The 24442-nt window shown below is 37.6% G+C and overlaps 5 protein-coding genes across 5 annotated transcripts; 3 read left to right on the top strand and 2 right to left on the bottom strand.

Annotated features, from left to right (window-relative positions):
* The first annotated feature begins 600 nt into the window (after positions 1–600).
* LOC140761229 (laccase-25-like) lies at positions 601–4331 on the top strand. The gene is made up of 6 exons (XM_073098483.1): positions 601–751; positions 1101–1252; positions 2029–2276; positions 2362–2490; positions 2716–3669; positions 4057–4331. The coding sequence occupies exons 1-6, from the start codon at positions 665–667 to the stop codon at positions 4185–4187; spliced, it is 1701 nt and encodes a 566-aa protein (XP_072954584.1). The 5' UTR covers positions 601–664; the 3' UTR covers positions 4188–4331.
* A 1248-nt stretch (positions 4332–5579) lies between these two features.
* Positions 5580–7063, bottom strand: LOC140761571 (uncharacterized). The gene is made up of 3 exons (XM_073098963.1): positions 6939–7063; positions 6537–6863; positions 5580–5874 (listed from the first exon to the last, which is right to left on the bottom strand). The coding sequence occupies exons 1-3, from the start codon at positions 7006–7008 to the stop codon at positions 5774–5776; spliced, it is 498 nt and encodes a 165-aa protein (XP_072955064.1). The 5' UTR covers positions 7009–7063; the 3' UTR covers positions 5580–5773.
* Positions 7064–12910: 5847 nt separating this feature from the next.
* On the top strand, positions 12911–13786 carry LOC140761544 (WUSCHEL-related homeobox 9-like). Its single transcript, XM_073098910.1, has 2 exons — positions 12911–13374; positions 13475–13786. The coding sequence occupies exons 1-2, from the start codon at positions 13044–13046 to the stop codon at positions 13669–13671; spliced, it is 528 nt and encodes a 175-aa protein (XP_072955011.1). The 5' UTR covers positions 12911–13043; the 3' UTR covers positions 13672–13786.
* Positions 13787–15141: 1355 nt separating this feature from the next.
* LOC140761792 (26S proteasome non-ATPase regulatory subunit 7 homolog A) lies at positions 15142–19463 on the top strand. Its single transcript, XM_073099290.1, has 10 exons — positions 15142–15449; positions 16364–16456; positions 16550–16631; positions 17527–17623; positions 17721–17796; positions 17918–17976; positions 18068–18190; positions 18891–18948; positions 19025–19110; positions 19246–19463. The coding sequence occupies exons 1-10, from the start codon at positions 15263–15265 to the stop codon at positions 19315–19317; spliced, it is 933 nt and encodes a 310-aa protein (XP_072955391.1). The 5' UTR covers positions 15142–15262; the 3' UTR covers positions 19318–19463.
* A 1302-nt stretch (positions 19464–20765) lies between these two features.
* Positions 20766–22548, bottom strand: LOC140761083 (BAHD acyltransferase DCR-like). The gene has a single exon (XM_073098268.1). It carries the CDS (start codon positions 22430–22432, stop codon positions 21035–21037), a length of 1398 nt encoding a protein of 465 aa, XP_072954369.1. The 5' UTR covers positions 22433–22548; the 3' UTR covers positions 20766–21034.
* Between the last annotated feature and the right edge of the window lie 1894 nt (positions 22549–24442).

Raw genomic sequence — 24442 nt, 5'->3', positions numbered from 1 at the left:
TTGTAACTATTTATCTTCTCTCATTCAATTTCACACAATCTACTATGAGAGTCTTGTACTCTTTTCATCTTAAAATAACCTCATTAATCACACTCATCCACAGTTTAGCACTTAAACAACAAATTTTAAAACCAATTACTATATTTTGTCTATATATATATATATATATATATGTTACAATCAAACAACAAAACTATAACCAAATTCATACACAAATATAAGACACAGTCCTGCATTGTCCCACATCACATTATATTGCCAATAAAACAAATCCAACTTACTGTATGCACGACAAAGTTATCACATATGCCATCAAATACTTAGCTATTAATTGCATCTAAGAAGGATCTTGCAGGCCGGTGTAAGGTAGAGAGATTTGGTTGGGCGAACTAAAACTAACTCCATCAACCCCATCCTTGCCATTTGATTCCCTTTAGATTTGATGGGGAATAGATTAAGACAAGCTATGCCCATGTCGATCTTAGTGGTAAATTCTTAATGAAGATTAGTAAACCACCTCTCCAATCAATCATGAGTTCGATAAATGTTAAAAGATTTAGTGTTCTTATGCACCCCTAACGTCTATATAAGACGTGAGTCTTAAGCTCTCTCCTCTCCAGAAACACCTCGATCCACTCCTTTGATCAAATCTCTCTCTCTAAAAATGGCACGATGCTTGTTGATTCTTGCATTTGCTCTTGCCTTCATCGGATTCCGGGCAGACGCCGGCATCGTCGAGCGCACTTTCCGAGTAAAGATTTAAGCCTTACATTTGATCCATATATTTTTTTTTCCTTGTATTAATTGTTTTTAGTGAGCTCTTATGAAATATATAAAGTTTTTAATTACATGAAAATAAAAATTAAGAAGAGGGTAATATTTTATAACCTTATTGGCCTTGTTCCATTCTATTAGATAGATAGATAGATAGATAGATAGATAGATAGATAGGTGGCCAAACTTTAACTAATCTCACCAACTTCGAAAGCAATATTAAAGACAAGTCGCATGTGCATTAATTCATAATTTATAAGACGATAATACTTAGCGTATCTAGATTAGGAATAATCTTGACGTTAATCTTATGATTAATTTTGCAGGTTGGAAACATGAGAATAAGACGACTATGCGAAACGAGAGTCATCACTGCGGTAAATGGACGACTCCCAGGTCCAAAATTGGAGGCCCACGAAGGTGACACAGTAGTGATTCATGTCATCAACGAATCACCTTACAACATAACTATCCACTGGTAAAAATATATTATATACATAATATTTCATAATTATTGTACTAATCAGGGTAAATTATAATTTACCGAATGAGGTTTGGCTAGATTTTAACTTAAGCATTTAGTCCGAACTAAATTGCCGTCGTTAAGAAAGACATAAAAAGACTTAATTATCCTTACAAAAGTATATTCATGAAAAATTTATAGGGTTTTTACATAATTGCTACTAAACTTTTTTAAAGTATTATAATTTTCATTGAAATCAATATATTTTTTAATTAATTATGATTAAAACACTACCTAATTTTTTTTAAAAAAAAACTATTTTACCCTTGTATAGATAATTAAAATGTTTTAAATTTTGTCTAATATAATATCCAATACGATAGTACAGTGAAATATATTTTATTTTTTTAAGACTTGATGAATATTTTACACACTAAATTAAAAGAAAGAATATTTTAGTCATTTATGTGTGTTTATCAACTTTAATGATAATTTATTATAGAAATATTTTTATTAAAAATTAATCATAATAATAATTCTGAGAAAGTTTTGAAAAAATTTAATCATAATTTTAATATTCTAAAGAATATAGTGACGGTTATAATATTTTAAAAATTGCAAGTTATAACTATGTAAAAATTTAAAATCTAACCATTGCAATTTAGTTTGAACTCGAGGGTGTTTAAGTTAAAATTAGAGCAACCAACAACAACATGAAGGGAAACTATAATTTGCTTTACTAATTAACTACTGTATCATTAAATTAATTATGGTTTAAAACTTGAGTGCAGGCATGGAATATTTCAGAAATTAACAGGATGGGCAGATGGCCCAAATATGATAACCCAATGCCCAATTCGACCTGGTAATAGCTACACTTACAAGTTCAACGTAACTGGACAAGAAGGTACTCTATGGTGGCATGCCCATGTCTCATTCCTCAGAGCAACAGTGTATGGTGCTCTCATTATAAGACCAAGGCATGGGGAGAAAGCTTACCCCTTCCCAAAGCCAGACAAAGAAGTCGCCTTACTGCTAGGTATAATTTTAATTACTAGTGCTTAATTAATTTTATCTATATGGAAATAATTAAGATTTAATTAAGAACATAATTAATCATGCAGGTGAGTGGTGGAATGCTAATGTTATTGATGTCGACAATGAGGCTTTTTTGAGGGGCAGTGGACCAAATATTTCTGATGCTTATACCATCAATGGAAAGCCTGGTGATCTCTACAATTGCTCTAGTAATCGTAAGTGTTCTTGTTTCTTTTACATGGATACCCCCTTAGAGTTTAATTGTTAAAAATATTATTATGCTGAGTACTTTAATTTTTTTATTGAATTATTAAGACTTAATCTTATATTTATTGAAAAGTAATTAGGAGGGTATTTGTGAAAAAAATAAAAGACATATATTTTGAGGGGTGTAAACGTAAAAAAAAGAGTAAAAAGTTAATAATGTGATGGTCATGCAGAAATGTATAAGCTTCAAGTGACGTCCGGGAAGACCTACATGCTCCGGATCATCAACGCTGCTCTCAACAACCAGCTCTTCTTCAAGGTGGCCGGCCACCGCTTCACCGTCGTGGCCGCCGACGCCGAGTACACCAAACCCTACGAAACCGACGTCATCGTCATCGCCCCGGGCCAGACGGTCGACGCCCTGATGACCGCCGACGCCCCGCCGTCCCGCTACTACATGGCCGCCCTCCCCTACGACAGCGTCGCCCCTCCGTCCCCGCCAATCGACAACACCACCACCCGCGCCCTCGTCGACTACCGCTACCGTATACCATCTTCTCCTCCATTGATCCCCTCCATGCCAGCCTTCAACGCCACCCCGACCGCGCACGAATTCTACAGCAACCTCACGTCCCTCCTCGTGCCAGGTAAGCCGACCGTCCCCCTCCACGTCGACACGGCCATGTTCGTCACCTTCGGCCTCGGCTTAGCCGCCTGCCAGCCGAGCCAGGTCGCATGCAACAAGACGCAAGGAGCCATCGCCGCGAGCATGAACAATGTTTCCTTCCAGTTCCCCACCAAGATGTCTCTACTAGAAGCGCACTATAGGAACAACATCAACGGGGTTTTCACCCAAGATTTTCCGGATAAACCCCGGGTTTTTTTCGATTTCACCAGCGGCTCCATGAAACCGTCGCTGCTGTCGACGGCAAAGGGGACCAAAGTGAAAAGAGTGAGGTACGGCGCGGCGGTGGAGGCGGTGTTGCAGAACACGGCTATACTGGGGGCGGAGAACCACCCGTTGCACCTGCACGGGTTTAACTTCTACGTGATAGCTCAAGGGTTTGGGAATTACGATAAGTCTACGGCCGTGGAGAGCTATAACCTCGTCGATCCGCAGAAGAGGAATACCATTGCTGTTCCTGCGGGTGGGTGGGCCGTTATCCGATTCGTGGCTAATAATCCAGGTAATTTCTTCCTTTTCTAGGGTCTTATTTCGTATTTTTCATAGGGAAATTATCAAATCACGCCCTTTGCTTTTAGGTTTATACTCAGACAGCGAGTACCGTAAATTACACTTATGCCCCATAAATTAGTTTTTTTGACACATTGATCCCTTAAATCCTTCTTTCTTGCTCGTTTCAGTGATCGTATTTAGATACTTTGAGAATTATTTTACCCATATTTTAGATATTACATTTAATATTTTCTGTCTATATCGTTAGAGATAACCTAAATCGGAGTTGTTATTAAATAAAAGAAACGGATTATTCCTTTTTTCTACTATTAAGTCAGATGAATATAATAAACTTGAAATATAAGGTCTAATTTATAAATTTTCTAATCCTATTCAGGGCTTTGGATCATGCACTGCCACTTGGACGCCCACCTGCCTTTGGGATTGGCTACAGTGTTTAAGGTGGAAGATGGACCAACCACAGATGCCATTCTTCCACCTCCTCCACCGGATTTCCCCCAATGCTGATCTTTTAATTAAGATTGGATTGAGGATTATTATATGATTAATCCCTATTTTTGCTGATCGTAAATTGTATGATTCATTTATATCCAGATAATTTCGTACCATGTAAGCAATTCGGATAATAAAGTGTTGAATATTTTGCATGTATATCATTAAGGTGTGAATGATAATAATAATAATAATAATAAAGACAAAATGTATATGAATTTTTAATAAATTTCCCAAAATTTTAATTAATTCTAAGAATGTAGGTCCCAAATTTATTAAAAAAAAATGTAGGTTGATTCCAGCAATAATGTATAGAAAAATGATACAGAAATATTAGATTACAGGTCTAGTTAATTGCACATTAATTAAATCGCATCAGCAGGCTACCTCAGAAATGGTCCATTTTGCTAAATAATGTTTTTTGGTCTGAATAATTAATATTATCGAAACTTAGAGAACAAGTTTGAGGAATATTAAGAGATGCTTGCCATAGAAAAGATCAGCAATCAAATAGAATAAGATCACATACATAAAAAAAATAGGGAAAAAATAATATTTCTTCAACTAAGCTATAATAAAGTGATTAAGAATATTATTATTTATTTGCATGCTATCTCAAATATATATTAGATAGCGAAACGCAATCTATACCTTAATTTGTTAGTCACTTTAATCAACTATGCAATCAATCAATCTCTATGTGGTGTGCCATTCGTATGGTTTAAGAAACCATTCTCTTGTACATATATAACAGTTAATATAATTCTATTTATAAAAAATATCCTATATTTTTCTTTATTATTTAACCCTTTCATGAATGTTTATTATTAGACCTCTCTCTCTTTATATATATATATATATATATATATATATATATATATATATATATATATATATATATATATATGTGTGTGTCTTTGTAATATCTTAAGATAACTTTAACCAAACAATAGTTCATGAAATAGAGAATGTCTCGTTACTTTTAAAAATAAAAATCTAAAATACCCATCATTTGACCTTAAAATATAGTCCCCCTTTTATCTTTTATTTTAATATTATTTTATATTTATAGTTAATTTAACTCATCTATATAATAAATGCATGTTAAAGCAATATATTTTGAAGGCATTAAAAACAAAATATATGGCTCAAATGATAAATAATAAAATATCTATAGTATTCTATTGCTTGTTGTATTCCTTGTTAGTGTGTATATTTTTTACTCTTACTGTTATCAAGTTTATAATATCGCTTAATTTTGCATGGAACTTGTCAAACATTTCGGATATATATATATATATATTCTCTAAGAATTTCTAAAGTAGTAGTTATACTCAAAAGCTTAGATAATTTAACATATTTGTCCCACTCTTTGATGGGGAGAATAACCAACCATAAGCCAAACACATTCAATATATATTAATCCACTATATGGAGAATAATACGACCAAATACAATAGCAAGTTACGAACACATATGCTCTATCGTGTTTATTATTGTTTAATAGTATGCACGACTGTCCAAATATATAATCTTCCCAAATAAATCAACCGCCAACCGAAACTTTTACACGTCTAACAGCCAACCAGGAGCAAGAAGCATCAAGGAGCTGATGCAGGCGCAGGAGCATAGGATCCAACCTCTTCCATTGAACGGTGGGGATTTGCGAGTGAGATCTCGCACAGGTCAGGCAGGAAGACACCTGCACATCAAATCTCGGGATTATTTTCTTCTTCTTTTTTGGATAAAATAAATCTTTTGACTAATCTATTTTGATGCAATTGTACAAGCAGAAATAGTATGGAAGGGTTTTATAATTTAATTATATATATTTTTAATTTATAATAATAGACTCTAATATGCATCGTATATATAAATTGTGCACTTTATTATAACAAAATTATTGGAGAAAGATCAATGTCCTACAAATTTTGTTGGATTGGCAGGCCAGGCCTATCAGTCCTATAGCTGATGTAAAATACTTGGCACTATCGGCCCACTATTCTTATGAAAAAGAAGCAATATTTAGGGTAAGGAAAGAATTACATTACCAATATTTATGGGTTAGATGCATTTTACTTTCTAGAATTACTATCTTGAAGCACTTCTTTTTAAAAAAAATTCTGTCATTAAACCTTGTGTATTCTTGAATGAATTGTTTTTGGTCAAATTAAAATAAAGTAGTCTGTTCCTTTTTATCTTAATACATCACTTTAATCTATGAACTACTTCTTTTTCGTATCACTAAATCATCTTCAACTTTCTCTCTAAAACTTCCATTTCCTTTCATTTCATCACTGCAAGTTTAAAGGAAGAAAGAAAAACGAAGAAAAGGGAGGAGAAAAAGAAAGGAGAACTAGTTACCTTCTCCAGCAGCGAGATTGAAGTAAAGGTCCACGATATTAGGGCAGTTCTTGAAGCACGCGTCGGAGCACAACTTGGCCATGAACTGCGGCTCGAGGAGCGCGTCGGACGAGATCCCGACCGTGCTCCGGTACACGCCGCACGCCTTCACGCACTCGTCGGACTCGATCCAGTCCGACATCTTCGCCACCACCACGTCCGACGTGCGGCACTGGTACTCGGCCGCGCCGCGCTCGTGCGGTACGCTCTCGAGCACGCACCGCTTCGACGTCGACGAGATGGAGAATGCGCATAGCTTTTGCGGCAGATGCTCACATATTACACCACCTACATATTATATATTATATTATACGTACTATTAGCCATTAATGCTATGCAAAGTGTGATTAATTGTATACATACCAAGAGCAGAAGGGAAGAAGAGGGAGAGGGAGAGGACAAGGGACAAAGCTATCTTGGAAGAGGAAGCCATTAGATCAACTCTTTCCCCTTTGTTAAGACTTTGATGTAATCTTCGAGGGAAAGACTTTTAAGCTTTGTGAGGAGATGGGTGGGAAATTAAGTTATGTTGGTTTATATAGGAAGAGATCGAAGGCCATGCATGCTTCTAGCGTTGAGTCTGTCTCTTATTTTTCTTCTCTTACGACGCGGCCATTGATGATGTAAATTAATAACAAGGTTACGCAACAAAGGCTTTGGAAATGTAGTCCTAAAGCTGGATCCACTATCAATTAAACTGCCGTCTAATATTCACCAAACTTATATTTTTTAAAAAAATTTATAAACAAAAAGCTTACGTTTCACTTTTTATTAATTTGTTTAGTTAAATATTTTTTTAATCATTAAGAGCTTAAGTTTGACGACTATGTCAACCCTCTCAATCCATAGATTATTGGCAATCATAGCAGCTTTACTATTAAACCAGGCCTCCATGCCAAATTCTATTGAGTTATGTTTAAGCTATTGCGCTGTTGAACTGATTTTGTAAACCAAAACCAAACCTTCTTTTACCTGCTTAACCAAGTGATAGGAGTACTAACCATATGTTCACTTTTATTATAATGATCATCCAAATATTTTACTCAATCTTACACTTAGCTTCTAATACTTCAAAAATACCTCAACGAGTGATTAATTTCTTTTTTACGGACGGTTATCATTAAGATAAGTTAAACTAGCTGTAGAAGTAAAATGATCTTGGCACCTTAGGTGCGATATTTTTAGGTTAAAATAAAAATAATAAGGGAGGTAGATTATAAAGCCAAACAATGGGTATTTTAGATATATTAGTTTTTATTTTAAAAACTAATATAATCTTTTCTATCATTAGATGTTATTAGGTAAGACAATAAGAGTTAACTAAGGTGCTTTTAATGCATTAAAACATTGAATGATAAACATCTGGAAGGTTAGGATGGGACCAATAATAATAGAAATACGTAGGATATTTTTGATAACTTTTTATATACAACTATATGAATAATTCTGTGTTGATTTATTATGAATATGGAAGAGTTTTATTTTTTTTTTAAGATCATGGTGGGAGATAAATTAAAGTTCGATTACGTTTCTTGTTTCATTCCAACGCGTTTGAAGTTTGAACCTTCCCAAGCTTTAATTTCCCATTTGAGAGAAAGAGAATGCCATTGAAATACTTAATCAAATCTAATTCCTATGTGCTTCTCTCATCAGTGATTGTGATTGTGATCGTGATCATGCCCACTAATTTTATTAGCAAGACATTCTCCTCAGAAACCTTTTAAGGCTAATTACGCTTAAATCTCTTGAATTGCCGTCCATTATCTCATATAAACTTTAATAGTTTATTAATCTTAATTTTTGTCATAACCTCTCTTTTATTAGCAATTCATTATTATTATTTTCGTTAAAAGTGACATGAGTATGTTATGTGATAAAATTTAAACTATTTAATAATCATTCTAATTTTATTTAAGAGAAAAGAAGAAAGCAGAGTGAGATATTTTCTATAGTTTAGGTGTTTAAGTACATGACTAACTCATCGAAATTAACTCTAAATTAAGTATTGTTATAGTGGATTAACGTATGGCAGCTGTGTACGACTCAAAATTTAACTATGCGGCGATGGAGTTGACAAAGGTTCGGGTTGACCGTTGATTTGGTCGGTCAGGGGACATTTTGTAAATAACACCCTTCCTTTGAGCTATTTATAATCAAACCCTTTTTACCATAATTTTCATACGACATCTTCTATCACTTTGATTCATCTTACAAAAATTAATTAAAATAGAAGGAAATATAATTTATTTCTTATGATCCAGCTAAAATTCTATGAGATATGTATGGTTCAAGGTTAGAGAAAATTTCAAAGAAATTTTACTATAGAAAAACAAATAAAGGGTCTAATTGCAAAATCTTAAAAAAATAATATTGTCTGGCCCAATAATTAGTTAACGGGCCAAGCAGTAACAACTGTTCTATTAACCCAATTTGCTAATTAGCACAAAGACTCGAACCATTCTCTCATTCTCCATCTCAGTAACTATGAGTTGGTTTCAAACTAATCCCACCTCGAACTCTGATAGATTTATAGATAGGTAGATAGATTATTTAGTAGTAAGCAAGTGAGAGTCTATATGCCACCACCAATGCATTGGAATTTGGAAGTGAGGCCTGGTGTGGTGGCTTTGGAAATACATGCAGTCAGAGAGAAGAGTCCAAAAGCGATCAGTTGTGAAGTCAAAAAGGCATCAAATTTACGCACTTATATTATTAAATAAAGAATAAGAAAAAAGGGGGGGGAGAAGGGGAGGAGGGGGATTTGGTTGGATGACTAAAAATTTGGGCAGTCTGAGTCTGAGACCAATCTCGTGGTCATCGAGACAAATATTTTGATGAAGACAAGGGGAGAACGACGTACGTGCACCGGGAAGCGTGCGAGCCCACCCCCGGATTAACTCACGCGTGCCTATCTATTAATTCATTAATTATATATATATATAGAGAGAGATTAAACTTATCTTTGAGTAATTTAAATTTAGCACTTTTTTTTTTGAAGGAGAAGCTTGTAGTGAGTAAGTTTTATTAACATCCAAAATATTATAATAAGAGCTTGATACACAGATGAGATAGGAGATAGAACGATGACTTTTTGACGTAAGTCCTGCACTTGGTTATATTGATTAAAACTAGAGATTAAGTAATATATTAAGTCTGAAGGCACTAAGAAAATATAGATTAAGAATGTTTATACTGAATTCACGAGCGTAGAGGGCCTCGAATCAGTCTGTAACTTTGTTGCAACCCAGTGATTCAAGGCACGATCTTGTAAATCCCTAAATGCTGGTAGATAAAAAATCACTAATTTTGTAGTGAAACATAGGAAAAGGTAAAGAACTAACATACAAGATACATCTATAATAAATCGCCAACGAGGAGAAAGGAGGAGAAAGGCCTAGTCCCCTATACTCCTCCCAGCATAACCTATCGCCAACCATCGACAAGAGGCTCCTTAGCCTAACCAACAATCGCTATCGAGAAGAAGATCTAACTCACTCGACGTTGGCCCTCTATGCTCGTCTTTGCACGAGAGTTGAGAAAAATAAAGAGCAAGCGAATACGAGAGCCCAAACCTAACACCTCACATAGAGACTAGAGGAGCCGTCCTCAAATCAATGGTAAAGAAAGCGGAGTGAGAAAAGGTCACACATTGGAGTAAAGATAACTCTCGTATCTCCCCTAGTAAGAACGACTGCAAAGATAACTCCCATCTCTCCCCTAGTCGGAACTGCTAGGAGAGAGAAAGAAGATTGCGTCGACCGCTCTAAGCCGTCTTGCATGAGAGTGAAGAAAAACAAATATTTTTATATACACAAATGTAAAATTTAGAAAGACATATATACAAATAAAAAACTCTGGAGAGATATATATACATATTAAATTAATCCCAGCTCGGAGCTCTAATTGACCTTCCTCTATCCCGAGAGTAGAAGAGAAGCCAAAGGCGAGAAATAGAATCCATTTTTGGACGAGCACAAAAGGACGACAAACTTCTTTCTTAATTACTCCATGTCCCAGAGTTGGTCGCGGCTCATGAATCGACATGCACGTACATATACGTAAGTGTACATAGTACTACTTCTACTAAATTATTATACTTCAAATTTGAAACCCCGGCCCCTATAATGTTCCATCAAATTCTATGCATTGTAATGCCTAAAAATAATTAATCGGTAAATTTCTAAATTACCACCTTATAATTATGCTTGAAATTTTATTTGTATCAGTTTTACTCATATAATTTAGACAAATATATATATTTTTTCATCTAAATTCCACTGTGATATTAGTAATCCCGTTTGAGGGGTGCAATTTGTAAGTTATCGTCGATTAATTCAGAGGGAGACTATATATATAACATGTTTGAATGACTTATGAGGACATCACTTTCCTCACTTTTACTTGAGCTCTTTGCTATCATATAGTTTGGCTCCATTTTAACTTATTATAAATTTAAGCACTTAACCACTAACCATAATAGCTGTTAAATTAAATTCAAACTCAAGGTATTTTTGAAGAAACAAAAATAAATAACGGGAAGAGAATGATAAATATCTATACGGTAGTATGTAATAATTTTGTTATATAAACTCTTCCTTTTCTTTTTTGAAGATTAAGACATAGTAAGTTTAGTTTCCCAAAGGATGGCACTTCATTTCTTTTAGGAAAATTAACGTTACAGTCTTACAGACCATCAAAGTCCAAAATAATTATTACTCTCTTTTTTTTTGGGTTAAAGTTTTATTCAGCAAGATCGTGTACTAGAAAATCCAAAAAAAAGAAGAAAAAGATCGATGACGAATTATTACTCGTTGGTCATCGAGTCAAGCTACATAAACATAAATATATATATTTATATATACACAAACACACATCACGCGAGCAGTTGTATTAATTTAATTTAATTAAAAGCAAGAATGGATTAGATTTGGGAGTATTAATCGAACGATGCAATGCATGCTCATGAAATGATGGAAACCAAAGCGATCGAGGTTAGAGAAGATGGCGAAGATTTTGCAAACGCCTCGGGAATTGCAGTTTGGAGCACACGCAGAACGGTTTTCCCGTGCATGAAACTTGGAAACCCTCCACCAAAGACTACGTAAAAGTAAGTGGGATTTCCAACGCTATATGTTTATGCGTTAATATAATATATTATTAGTTCCCAATTTGGGCCAAGTGGAAATTGCATGTATATATATATTACGTCCAAACCTCCCTTTCTTTCAAACAACCACCAACAAAAAGAATAATGGCGAGAGCAAGAGACAAGCCCTTGCTTTGCTGTTGCTGCCTTTCCCTTTAAGAAACGGCTTTTGAAATCCTTATTGTCGTGTGAGTGGGGTCCTTTTTCTTGCCTACTTCTTCTCTAATTAATTTAGTATATATGAGGTTGTAGGTGTTGAGATGTGCCGATCCATCGAACACCTAAAAGGATGACATCTTCCTCAACTTTTAGGGTTTCTTTTTTTTCTTCTAAAAGTTATGCAGTGGGTAGTGGAGTCATGGCTAGCAATGCCATGGATTTTAGGCTTGTCTAGAGGCCAGCCAATGTGAAAGCCACTGTTTAGGTCGGCCAAACTGCACAAAGTTTTTGTTAATATATATAATATTTTTCTATGTATGCATGAGCCCGTAGATGAATGAACAAACCCCTCCGGTATACAAGTTAAACAACTAATCCAACTCTCCAACATCCATGTGGATTAAAACCAGTAATCCTTACTGTGACTAAGTAGGACTCGACTAATGTCATAGTATATGGTTATCGACCTGCATGGAATATCCATTAAACGAGTAAAAAAATTGTTACGATTGTTATTAGATTTGAATATTGATATGACATAGATTAAAAGAAAAGTTATTGTAAGTATGAAATGTCAACATAATGAATATCAGCATTTGTTAGCTAGTTCATCTGCGCATGCACATCAAAGTGGGATTAGGATCCCAAGAAAGGCTTCTAAAAATCTCAATCCGCTTTGATACCTTTCTGCAGTAGCGACTGATGGAAGGTGCCAGAAGAGAAAGTATACAAATTTACTCTAAACCAAAGCTACCAACCAAATCCAAACCCTTAGCCGAGACAGCCGAGTAGGTTAATTAGCCGTGTTATTTTACTGACAGCCCCGCTAATACGACGCGTAATAAGACACAAGTCTATTAGACACGATGGCACTTCGATAGATATGGACGACCATATAATTAATCCCCCCCCTTAAGGATGTCTGCTCGTCGACCGAGATCTCTTTCAACAGTGGCAGCTTTTGCGCATGTCTGCCCGGGCAGACCTCTTATATTTCACCACCACTTCTTCTCCTCCTCCTTCTTATCCATTGTATATATAGAGAGAGAGTTTGAAGTCTCTCTGCTTCTCTATAGATTTCAGGGACTGATCGATCCACTGAGCTAAAAGACCACTAAAAACAAAAGAGGAGAAGCTCGCCCTTGGCCTGGGTTGAGACAAAGATGGAAGACGGGGGGTTTAACGCAAAAGTGGGAGCCAAGTGTGGCCGGTGGAACCCGACGGCGGAGCAGCTGAAGGTGCTGACGGACTTGTTCCGCTCCGGCCTCCGGACGCCGAGCACCGACCAGATCCAGACGATCTCGACCCACCTCAGCTCGTTCGGCAAGATCGAGAGCAAGAACGTCTTCTACTGGTTCCAGAACCACAAGGCCCGCGAGCGCCACCATAAGAAGCGGCGTCGTCGCGGTGGGTCGCCGGCGGACGAGGCGGAGCACGAGTCAGTAATGCCTCCGGATAGCAAGAGGGAGGCGAGGGCCAGCCTTCGTCTTCAAGGTACGTGTACTACGATATATCTATATATCTATATACATTTATTTTCACGATATAAATTACATACGAGTTTTACTAAGTAGATTTACAACGCTTTGCGTAGGTTACATGAGAGGGGAGCAAGAGGTGATATGGGAGCGGCCAAGGAGAGAGATGGAGACGTTAGAGCTGTTCCCGTTGAAGTCATACGAGCTAGAGAAGACGGAGAAGGTGAGGTATGGAAGGAACGAGTTCAAGGACATGCCATTCTTGGATATGGGAAGAGATCCTCCGGTGGAGCTGAGACTAAGTTTTGTATAACACTAGTTAGTTGTTGTGCTTACGTTTGTGTAGTCTTTTTCGACAAGAGCTAAGAGCACTGAGATCGATTGTCTCTTGTTGCATGCACCCACAATTTAGAAATGACCAAAACAAAGAACAAATCAAATTTCTCTCTCTCTCTCTCCTTTCGTTTCTCTATTTCAATATCCTAATTGTACTGAAATGTAGGGTGTTAGTTAAAAAATTATCTGATTGTTTTGTATGCAAGGTACTATGTACGTACTGTAGGCACACATGGCTTTCTTTTGCACCGTGGAAGATGAGAGAGAGAGAGAGAGAGAGAGAGAGAGAGAGTTTGAAATGAAGAGACGCGTACTAATAATAAACTTCCGTGGGGGCTCTCGTTCGAGACCTCTCTTATTTTTATTATTCTGAGCATCTCCATCTTCGTCAACGGCTATCTATCTCCCACGCCAAGAAGAAATTCCCCTCCACATCCTGCTTTAAGTTCAGACAAAATAGTTTCAAAGCCTGCAGCAATGGTGAAGCTTGGATGACTTCTTGATTAATTATTTGAAACAAGACTTGCTTGAGAGCTGTTTAGCTTCATGTATTTGAATAAGCTGCATCTATCATCACGCCATGTGTAGTACAAACATCATTTTTTTTGGGTATAGATATCATAATATAGTCTTTCCGAGTGCTAAATTAATCCTACATTTAACATCTTGACCATCATCTAAACATAAAATTTAAAAAATCTTACAGTACTTCTGCAAAAATAATCTATTAAGTATTAACCTCAACATTCACGTGGAGATTCTCCAATAAGGTAGTGCTTAAATGGTTAAAGGGTCTATAATATATAATCTATGAGTGCATCCGAATTCGAACTCTAGCAATATCACCATTTACGAGGGATTTAAACCCACGTAGGATTCAACCCATGAGTTACAATTATGTATTAACATAATTAATCTATACGATAATTATTGTAAGGAACCATTTGGCTTCCTATAATTAGAAAATCTACATCGACATATATTGAGAATAACACAAATCAATTTTTAGTTCATGGATCGCGTGAAATATCTCATCCAACGGCTATAATAAACTCGCATGCAACATCTTAATATCTATTTTTAATTGACTAAATAATAAATTAAAAAAGAAGAGAAAAAAAATGTACAACATATATTTACATTAGTTTGTCCTTTTAACATATAAATGCTACCTCTTAAGACACATGAAACCAAATGACATTTTTAGGTTTTTTATGAGGCATTTAAAGTAAAATGGAGTTCCAGCTATAATAAAGGTAAAATACAGGTGCTTTAAAATAAAATTCCCTATATATATAATAAAGAGTTAGGTATGTTCATGGGCTCATGGCCCCCATAAGAACCCAATTGGTAGGCCCCATGGGCTGTTGGGCTAACTAAGCCCATCTCATCCAAGCCTTTGTACGTAATAAGAAATAATGGACGGACTAAAATACAAAAAAGTGTTGGGCTTTGCCTTGGAAGAGAAGCTTAGCCGGTGCCCTAGCGATCCAAGAACGGAAGAAAGAAAGAAGAGAGGAGAGTGAGAGAGGAGAACCCTAGAGCTTGGGAACGCGAGGATCTGAACGATGGACGTGATAAAGACGCAGCAGATCTCCGGGCGGGCGATCGAGAAGGTGGTGGTGCACCCGCTTGTTCTTCTCAGCATCGTCGACAACTACAACCGGGTCGCCCGCGACACCCGCAAGCGCGTCATCGGCGTCCTTCTCGGATCCTCCTTCCGAGGCACCGTCGACGTCACCAACAGCTACGCCGGTCGGTGATCCCATCTCGCTCTCTTTCTTCTTGCTTTCTTACCTCAAATTTTGGGGCTTAGGGTTTTGGTTCAGATCGTTAGTTGAACTAGGAATTCAGATCCCTTCTAGAACACTTTGTTGGGGACTGTTAAGAATCTAGATTGTTGCTTTGATTGAAGAGTACAAAGCTTATTTATTCGACTCTTGGACATTCATCTGCTCACGGGAGATTAATTATTGTATAAGATAGGGAGGGATCTTGCAGTTCTTGGAGCTCTTAGATGAAAGAGTTAGAAAGTACGGAAGTCCAAAGTGGCATGGCAGTATAAGAACGATAATTTGCTAGTGGATGTTAAAGATGTCGATGCTACAGAAGAAGAATAGAATTAAAAGAAAAGAAAATGGAGTGAGAAAATTTTGCTAACCATTAATTATGTCCGAGTATTTGAAGAAATGTGGGCATGTTGCTTACCGTATTGGAAACATGTAATTCTTTAAGCATGCTTGGATGCTTTGCTTGGCAACATCGTCAAGGTTGTGCAGATCTTGAAAATATGCTGCATTAGACCTTATTGCAATACCAGATCAAAAATTGCTCTCCTATTGGCTCTATAGAATCCCTGGAGAGTACTTTGTACCTGATCTTTTACATTAGTTCATTTTTACCTTCCGGTAGCATTGCTAGTGAATTTGTGGTTCCATCAATAGTTACTCCTGTTCTTGCATGTGTTTTTATTTGGTGAATTTAATGTATGGTGTCATCTTTCATGATGACTAACTGATTTTGAGTTATATTGTTTGTTAACAAAGGAGATTAGACAAACTCATATTGTTTTATTATCTTCGATGTTATCTTAAATCTTGGCTTTCCTTATGAATCTTGAGCCCAACATGTTAGATCTCAGCATCTTGTGTTACATTGCCAATTTGCAGTGCCTTTTGAAGAAGATGAGAAAGACCCAAGCATATGGTTTTTGGACCATAATTACCACGAATCGATGTTTGGCATGTTCAAAAGAATTAATGGTGCTCCTCTTTCTATCACATCCTTTCATTACTTTGCATTGCCTTAAAGAAATTCTCCTGTTGACATAATCTTATGATTTCTTCATTGTTCAGCTAAGGAGCATGTAGTTGGATGGTACAGCACAGGCCCAAAATTACGTGAAAATGACTTGGATATTCATGCACTGTTCAATGAGTAAGATGATAAATAGCTTTGTCTTGTTTCCATGATTATTTTAACTTTTTGATTTTGTAGATTCTATCTCTGAAGTACAACCTCCCTACTCTACTCATCATAACTCATCATATAACGATATATATTAGTTTGCTTCTCTGAAACAGTAATTTATTTGTGCATAACAAACTTTACTGTATTTGCTTACAGCTTTTGTTTTGCTTTAGTTCCAGGTAACATATTATTTACTTCAAACTGAAGTATGCTCATCGTATCACTAGTATGTTTGATCTATAGAAGTTAGGTAGGGTAATTCACATATAACACCATTATTTATCACTTACAGAAGATATTCTCTACTATGGTGATCTACAAATCGGCCATCTGATCATCTTCTATGTTGAGACTTAAGAGTGCCTGAAGATAATGACTTAATGATAGAGAGTAACTGTAGGAACATTAATGTCATTCAGATTTAGAAAGATTGAAATGTCCTTAAGAAAATTAATTCCTAATAGACTGTAAGACTAAATTAGAGGCTAAGAGAGTACTTTTAAAATAAATTTAACTAGTTTATGCTAATGCTAATTCCCTTCCAAGTGAAATACCCTTTCACTAGGTTTACTTAGGGACATGTGATACCTGAGGTGTAATTTTGCCGATCCCATATGAGACCTTTCCCCCCTGTTATTTCCAAATTTTTTCTGGGTTAATACTCTGCTAAGTTAATTTGCAAATGAGTAAATGGCTGTGTAATTTTTTTAAAATGTTGTATTGCAACTTGTCGTTCTTTTCTTTCATCAACTTTTGTCGGTCACAAGCTATTTTGCTTGTTATCATTTGAATTTATTCATATTGTATATGACATTATGTAAGTAGAGTTCTCAGTTTTAACTTGTGTCTTCTGATGTTGCAGTTATGTTCCTAATCCTGTGTTAGTGATTATCGATGTTCAGCCTAAGGAGCTGGGAATACCTACAAAAGCCTACTATGCTGTTGAAGAAGTTAAAGAGGTCAGTTACCCTCAAAAAAGAACTTCATGCTTGCTGTTGTTTGGTTAACACAATGCAGTTGCGCTGAGAGTAGTTTTAATGCCTGAATTGGTTACAGAATGCCACTCAGAAAAGTCAGAAAGTGTTTGTACATGTTCCTTCAGAAATTGCTGCTCATGAAGTTGAGGAAATTGGTATGGTTAAGATTTTCTTAAAATATATAACATTTCACTTTATTTCAGATACAATCTTTTGATGATTGCCAATTGGTACCTGTAAGTTGCCTGACTGTCTTCTAATTGGTTGTAACTTTAGGAGTCGAGCATTTGCTGAGGGATGTCAAAGATACGACAATTAGCACCCTTGCAACTGAGGTAATTTTCTCAGATGTTAGTTTTATTCTAAGAATGAAACTTTGAAGTTCTGAAGTGCCACGACTATCAAACTATGTTTTATTTGTCGCAGGTTAGCAGCAAACTTGCAGCCTTGAAAGGACTGGATGCAAGGTTGCATGAGATACGTGGTTATCTTGATCTTGTTATTGATGGAAAGCTTCCTCTAAATCATGAGATATTATATCATTTGCAGGTACTATTTTCTGGTTGCTGGCCTGCCTTCCATTTTTACCATGAGTTCAAAAGATATATTAGTTGCATTATAGATTTATATTTTCTTTAGTTACCTCACTAGTTAGGTCATATACGAAGTTTACTGAAAACATGGATCCATCAAAGTGGTGGGTGCTTTGTATTTTACTCTGAAACTAGCATTTAAGTTGCATTGCTGAAGCAATTCTTTACCCTCCACTTTCTAGGTATAATGTTTCCTTTGATTATTTTTATATAATGACCAAGGCCTCTATGACTCACTTTTGATGTCCAACTCTACCTAAATGCCTGTCACTTGGTAAGGAAGGCTGAAACCAGATGCCTTTTTTGTTTGTATCTGTTGTTAGATATTCGTGTAGATATAGCAGACTGGAAGGTTACGGATGAGGTGAACCTGTTGTCCTTTTGTCTTATTTTGTACATGGAGGGTCAATCAAATAATTACTAGAGTATCTGATCATAGCTTATGTTCTGACTTTCTGCTCAACATTTTTTGTATTTGGTAATCAAGTTGATGTGCAAGTACCACAATTGTCTTTCAGTCAATTATTGCTCAGCTGAAATATAACTGATATCCTCAGTACTGCTTCTAGCATAGTTTTGCATTTCATTGTCATTTACCAAGCTGGTTGCTTTTACAAAAGCTCTTTTTATTATTTATTATTTTTTATTTCCTGCAGGATGTATTCAATCTACTTCCAAACTTGAATGTGAATGAATTAATCAAAGCTTTTTCAGGTAATGCTACAACATTGTCAGCTTGAACCTTTGATATTTCCATGTAATGCTGATTATTTAACTAATTGTTATGCAGTGAAAACAAACGATATGATGTTGGTCATATATCTTTCTTCGCTTATCCGGAGTGTTATTGCACTTCACAATCTGATAAATAACAAAGTAACTTCTCTTTCTTACCTTGCTGATTTTGTTGAGTATATGCTTTCGAATTGAGCTGCCTTTTAACATATTTAGTCTTTCCTTGAGAAAGTATCAGCAAATTTAGACTTGGTTAATATATCTCTTTGATGGCAGATGCTGAACAAGGAACATGAGAAAGCTGAAGACTCAAAAGCCACAGCTATACCAACTTCTGCGGGAAGCTAGGAACCTAAATGCCGTCCTCACTAAGTTATCTCAGCATTCATTTTGACAAGTAGACTGGTTTGTACTTTAAACCAAGTGTTAACGCAGTTGAAAATACACATCATACAACTTCTCTTCTACTGGATGCTTCTCATTCTTTATTGTTATAGAGATTGAGTGTTGTGGAAATATGCCAACCAGCATATGCTGTTGAGCTGCAAATGGTTAGTTTACTTGTCGTTCAAATGAGAATATGACACCGTGGACTACGCCCCGGTGAGGCCCCTCTGTTATTGACCTGGCTTTGAGGTGTCAAGGCATAAAGGAGGTTTATAGAGCTTCATAGCCCGATCGAGTAGTTGATTAAATAGGGGTCTTACAACATAATTTATTGGTAAACTCGCTTCTTTAAAATTTGCCTGCTCCTTTCCAATTTTGTGACTTTGTTTTGTCACAGTGTGCTAATTCTTACTCCCATTGATTGATAGTTATCTAAGTACAGAGATAAACCCGATCTTCTATTCTCGTGATCTCTTCTTACCTCTTCTTGCTTTCTTCTACTATTTAGATACTTTAAACAAACCATATCTTCTCCTTTGTCATTTTAGTGAGTCTCCTCTGCGTATCCGTTTTTATTTCTAGTCACTCTGTTTCTCCAGTTTGGACTATCCACAGAGGTATCTGAACTTTGCCCCGTCAATTCCACCGTACGGAGAGGTAAGAATTCCATCTGCCAATTCCTAGTAGCCTTAAAACCAATCCCGGTTGGATTAATTATTTATAAAAATCTTCTGATGATGGAAAATATTCCAACCATTAATCTTGATATTGGAAGATTCAAGACAAATGCACAAGCCCAAAAGAGTAACTTTCCAAAGTTCATGGGGCCGGATGGAGATTGGCCCTTCGGTGCGAAGGGAAAAAGAAGTTTGAAAGTTACTCCCGATTGGACAATCGATCGATTCTAGTCGAGGTAGTAGATTTTTCTTCGTGACCAAAGAGATTATGAGTTTAACTTCGACCCTAAATAATATTATGGAAAAATTATTTGGTGATATTATTCAACGATTCAACTTGATTGATGATTTGACAACGCAACGACTTAAGGCTTAGCAGTATTTAGTTTGAAGTAATTGTTCCGCGACGGATATAACTTGAAGGGGCCTAAGTAGCTCTATATCTAGAGATGATTAATTCTTTATCCGACTCATATAGCTTTCGGGTTCATGAATGATCAATAAAAATAAAAACTCTGGATTAGACAAAATCTTGAACCAAACCACCAGGGGTTTGGTTAGAATCATGCCAAGTTTCAGCAAAATAAGTTCAGTTTAAGCCAAGAAAACGTTATATTAAATAAGAATTTGAGGTCGAACTATATTGACGGGCTTTGCAGTTAAACGAACGTTAATTTTGTGTATGAATAGTGGATTTGCAGATAACGATGTGATAGGTCAAAACTAGCATAGTGATCCAACTCGAAGGATAAATGAAATTATTAAGAACACATCCCAAACCTTCTCATCAAATAATCTAAACGACACAACCTGCTCTGACAAGTCAGCTACAGCAAGCACACGTGGCTCTTCCCCATAGGCTATTGGAGCAGCTATTATTCTTCACCCACTATTAGTACTACTACAACTTATTAAAGACAAGAAATATCTTTCCGACCACAAAGCGACAAACCCCAGCCGTTATTTTCCCTGCTTGTCTTTTTTGGCGGCAGCCAACGGTCTCATTCCTTGGAGACATAGTGCATGAACTCCTCGTCCTGGATCAGCGCCTCCATCGTCTCCGGCGCGAGACACACCTCCACCTCCACGCTCCCTCCCCCGTCTCTCCCCGGGAACGCCGACATCTTCCCGTCGAACTTGTTCGCCTTCCCGCTCCTCACGGTCACCGGCCTACCCCACCCGAAGTCGTTGCCGTCGTACATCGGGAACCGGTTCGAGCTCCCCATGGTTACCCCGGCCCCGTCCGGGTTCCCCAACGGAAAGCACCGCGGCGCCGCCTCCCACTCCGCCACCGCCCGCCTCACCGCCCCGTCCCCGTGCGCCGCCACACTCCTGTGCAGCAGCGCCGCCGTGTGCTCGATACCGCTCCTGGCCACCTCCAACACCGCCGCCCGCGTAGCCACGCTCTGGATCGCGTTGCCGAAGTAATTCGCCGACACCGGCGGGTTGACTCGGTGCCGGCAGTTAACCGCCATCCGGAACGTCGTCGTGGCGTCCAAAGGGAGCTGCTTCCGAGCCCGCGTCGTCGACCGCCATATCTGGGCGCAGAGCGCTTGGAACGACGAAATCTCTCCGTCCTTCGCGGCCTCTTTATGGTCATATATCGACTTTCCGTATACTTCTGACTCTCGGTCATTAGCGGCGAGCTTCGTAATCCGGCGGTTAGCTTTTACTTTAAGCTCGCGGATCGCCGCGCCGCTGAAGTGGAAAAACCGCTCCCTCACCGGCGCGTCGGCCAGAAACGTGACCACCGGCCCAGCGCCTCCCGGGAAGCGGAGGACCGCCGTGGATTTCCCGAAGTAATTCCGTCTGAAATCCGGCGGACTCAGCGCGCCATCGTCGCCGCGGCAGAGCGCCGCCCAGGTGTTAAAGAAGTTCCAAAACGACGTCCCGTCGACGACAGCGTGGTTGACTGCGGCGCCGATAAAGACGGCGCCGTCGCCGAGAGCGGTGAGCTGGAACGCGGCCAATGGCCGGAAGTGCCCCTCGTAGCTCACCGTGCATTCCATCGGGAACAGCCTCCTGACCGGCACCGGCACGTCGGAGTCCGGCGGGAGGAGCGAGGCGAGAGTGAGACCGGGCGCGGCCGCGTGGAAGAAGTCGACGCCGACGTCAACGCAGGAGATGACGATGACGCCGTCGGGGCGCGTAATAAACCGGCCAGCGAGGGCGGGGAAGATGGAGAGGGCGGCGGAGAGAGAGGACAAGAGGTTGGATACCAAATGGGTGATCGGAACAGGAGGCGGCGAGAAGAATAACCCCTTCTGGATATAGTGGCAGGATAGCATAGGGAGGTCGGATACGGACAGCTTCAAATCCCCAATCGTGGAATTAGAATCCGGATAAGCCACAAGTTTGGATAAAATTGTGACATTAGGAGAGGAACTAGATGGAGCCATTCCCTTTTTAGGTGTTTAATTAAAAGTGAGCGAGCGAGCGAGCGAGTAAGAAAGGCTGCTTGAATTGGGAGTGCATTCTGGGAGTTTTATAGGGGTGGGAGGATGCATGCATTTGAGGTTGGGAGTTACTGTTCGTGCACTTGGTGAATTAAATTGAGTTTTTTATTCTTCTTTTCTTTTCTTTTCTTTTTGTACGGAGATCCCTAAAAGATTTTAAATAATATTTGGCCGGCTCGCTCTTGAGTCTTGACCAATCCTAACCCGCCGCCCTTCTTCCACCCTGGAGGATTGATTTTTTTTCACATGGGTCCCTGAGTGCTGTCGCGTGCCGTTTGATAGTATTTTTCTAATAAACTCTAATAAATTTTCATATATCTTGCTCGAATATATTTTTTTTTTTCCGAGGCAAAGGAACACCTTGTGCTATTCAATATTTTCTAATTTTGAGAGTATTATAGTGTTAATTGTCTTTCTAAGAGGAGCCTCTTTATCTTTTTCATTATAAGACAAAAAGTATTGCTTCACATTCATGGTAACTAGAAAAGAGAGAGTAAGTTATATACACTTTACCCCATGTATTTTGGTATAATTTTATGAAGCTTTTATATAATTTTAGATTAAAGCTTTTATATAATTTTCACTTTTTAATTATTATTAATACACACTTGACATCTTATATGAAAGTTTTTTTTTTTTTTAATAGCTTATAGTAACCATCAGTTTTTATTCTCTCTCTCTCTCTCTCTCTGTGTCTGGCGTTGACTCAGAGTTAGCTGTTTCCAAACGGACGGACGTTTTACGTTCATGCATTAACTTTTGGACAGCTGATTGATGCCCCCCCCTCGCCCCTCCCCACGAATCTTTGCTGCATGCTATCTCTCTGCGTACGCTGTACTCGACAGGACACTCACTGCCCTTTTGATCCCCCCCATGAGCTGGAACTAGGATTAGGCCAACTAAGGTTTGCCTCGGCTTTCAACCCTACTCAGTCTTGTATTCTATTTCCTTTGCAAGTTTGCTCAAGACGATTCCCATGTGTCACTAAGAATATGCAATGAAAATGCTGCTTTCCACCTCCAGATTTGAAATCTCTCTCTCTCTCTCTCTCTCTCTCTCTCTCTCCCAATATCTACTTTAACGTGACAAAGATAAAATATTAAAACTAGACCTCTTAATACTGTGCGGCAATGACAGCGTTGAGGGGGGCATATTTGAGGAGACGCGTAGGAGCGTCCATGTTATAAACTTAGAATAGCTTGCCTTTTGTCTTAAGCATGATGGTAATCAAATTATTAAATAATAATTAGAAACATGGGAGATTCTATCGCAACAATGCAGGTGGGGGTGTACATAGCCTCTGCCTGTGCCTCCCTGTTTGCCGACCCAAATCATCACAAGAGAAAGTGGGACGGTGATGCAAGATTTGCTACTCCTCCTTTTAAGTCCTCGATAATTATGAGTTCATTCCCTTCGTGACGTGAATAAAAGAGGAGATTTTTGTTGGAGATATAAGTTTTTATCTCTGTTCCATCTTAGCAGAGCGTAAGTCTGAAGATGAGGGCAACCAAGGATATTAATTTCTATCTTTTGGTGTAGAAAGGATGCTTAATTACGTACTTTATTTATTATTTATTTGAGAGAGAAATATAAATATAAGAGGGTTTCTTCTATGTCATAGAGTTAATTTTTTATCAATCAGTTTGACAAAGATTTAAGAGCGTTTCTTCCGTGCCATAGAATTAATTTTTTATCAATCAGGTTGATAAATATCTAACGGTTAAAATTTTAAGGGTATAATAGAAATGAAAGATATTACCGATTCAGTAGGTAATTTTTTTAGATATATAATCTTACACATTTTTTTTTTGATAATTATATTATCTTAATATTTTATCAAGTAAAAGACATATATATATCATTAACTGAGAGTAATGTATATATATATATATATATATATATCAAAATAAGGATATTGATGTCTTTTATAATTAACTTGATAAAAATTTAATT

The sequence above is a fragment of the Typha angustifolia genome, chromosome 6, assembly GCF_048772165.1.
Source record: "Typha angustifolia cultivar Huaian chromosome 6, ASM4877216v1, whole genome shotgun sequence".
NCBI classification, from domain to species: domain Eukaryota; kingdom Viridiplantae; phylum Streptophyta; class Magnoliopsida; order Poales; family Typhaceae; genus Typha; species Typha angustifolia.
This window is presented reverse-complemented; position numbering and strand designations above follow the sequence as displayed.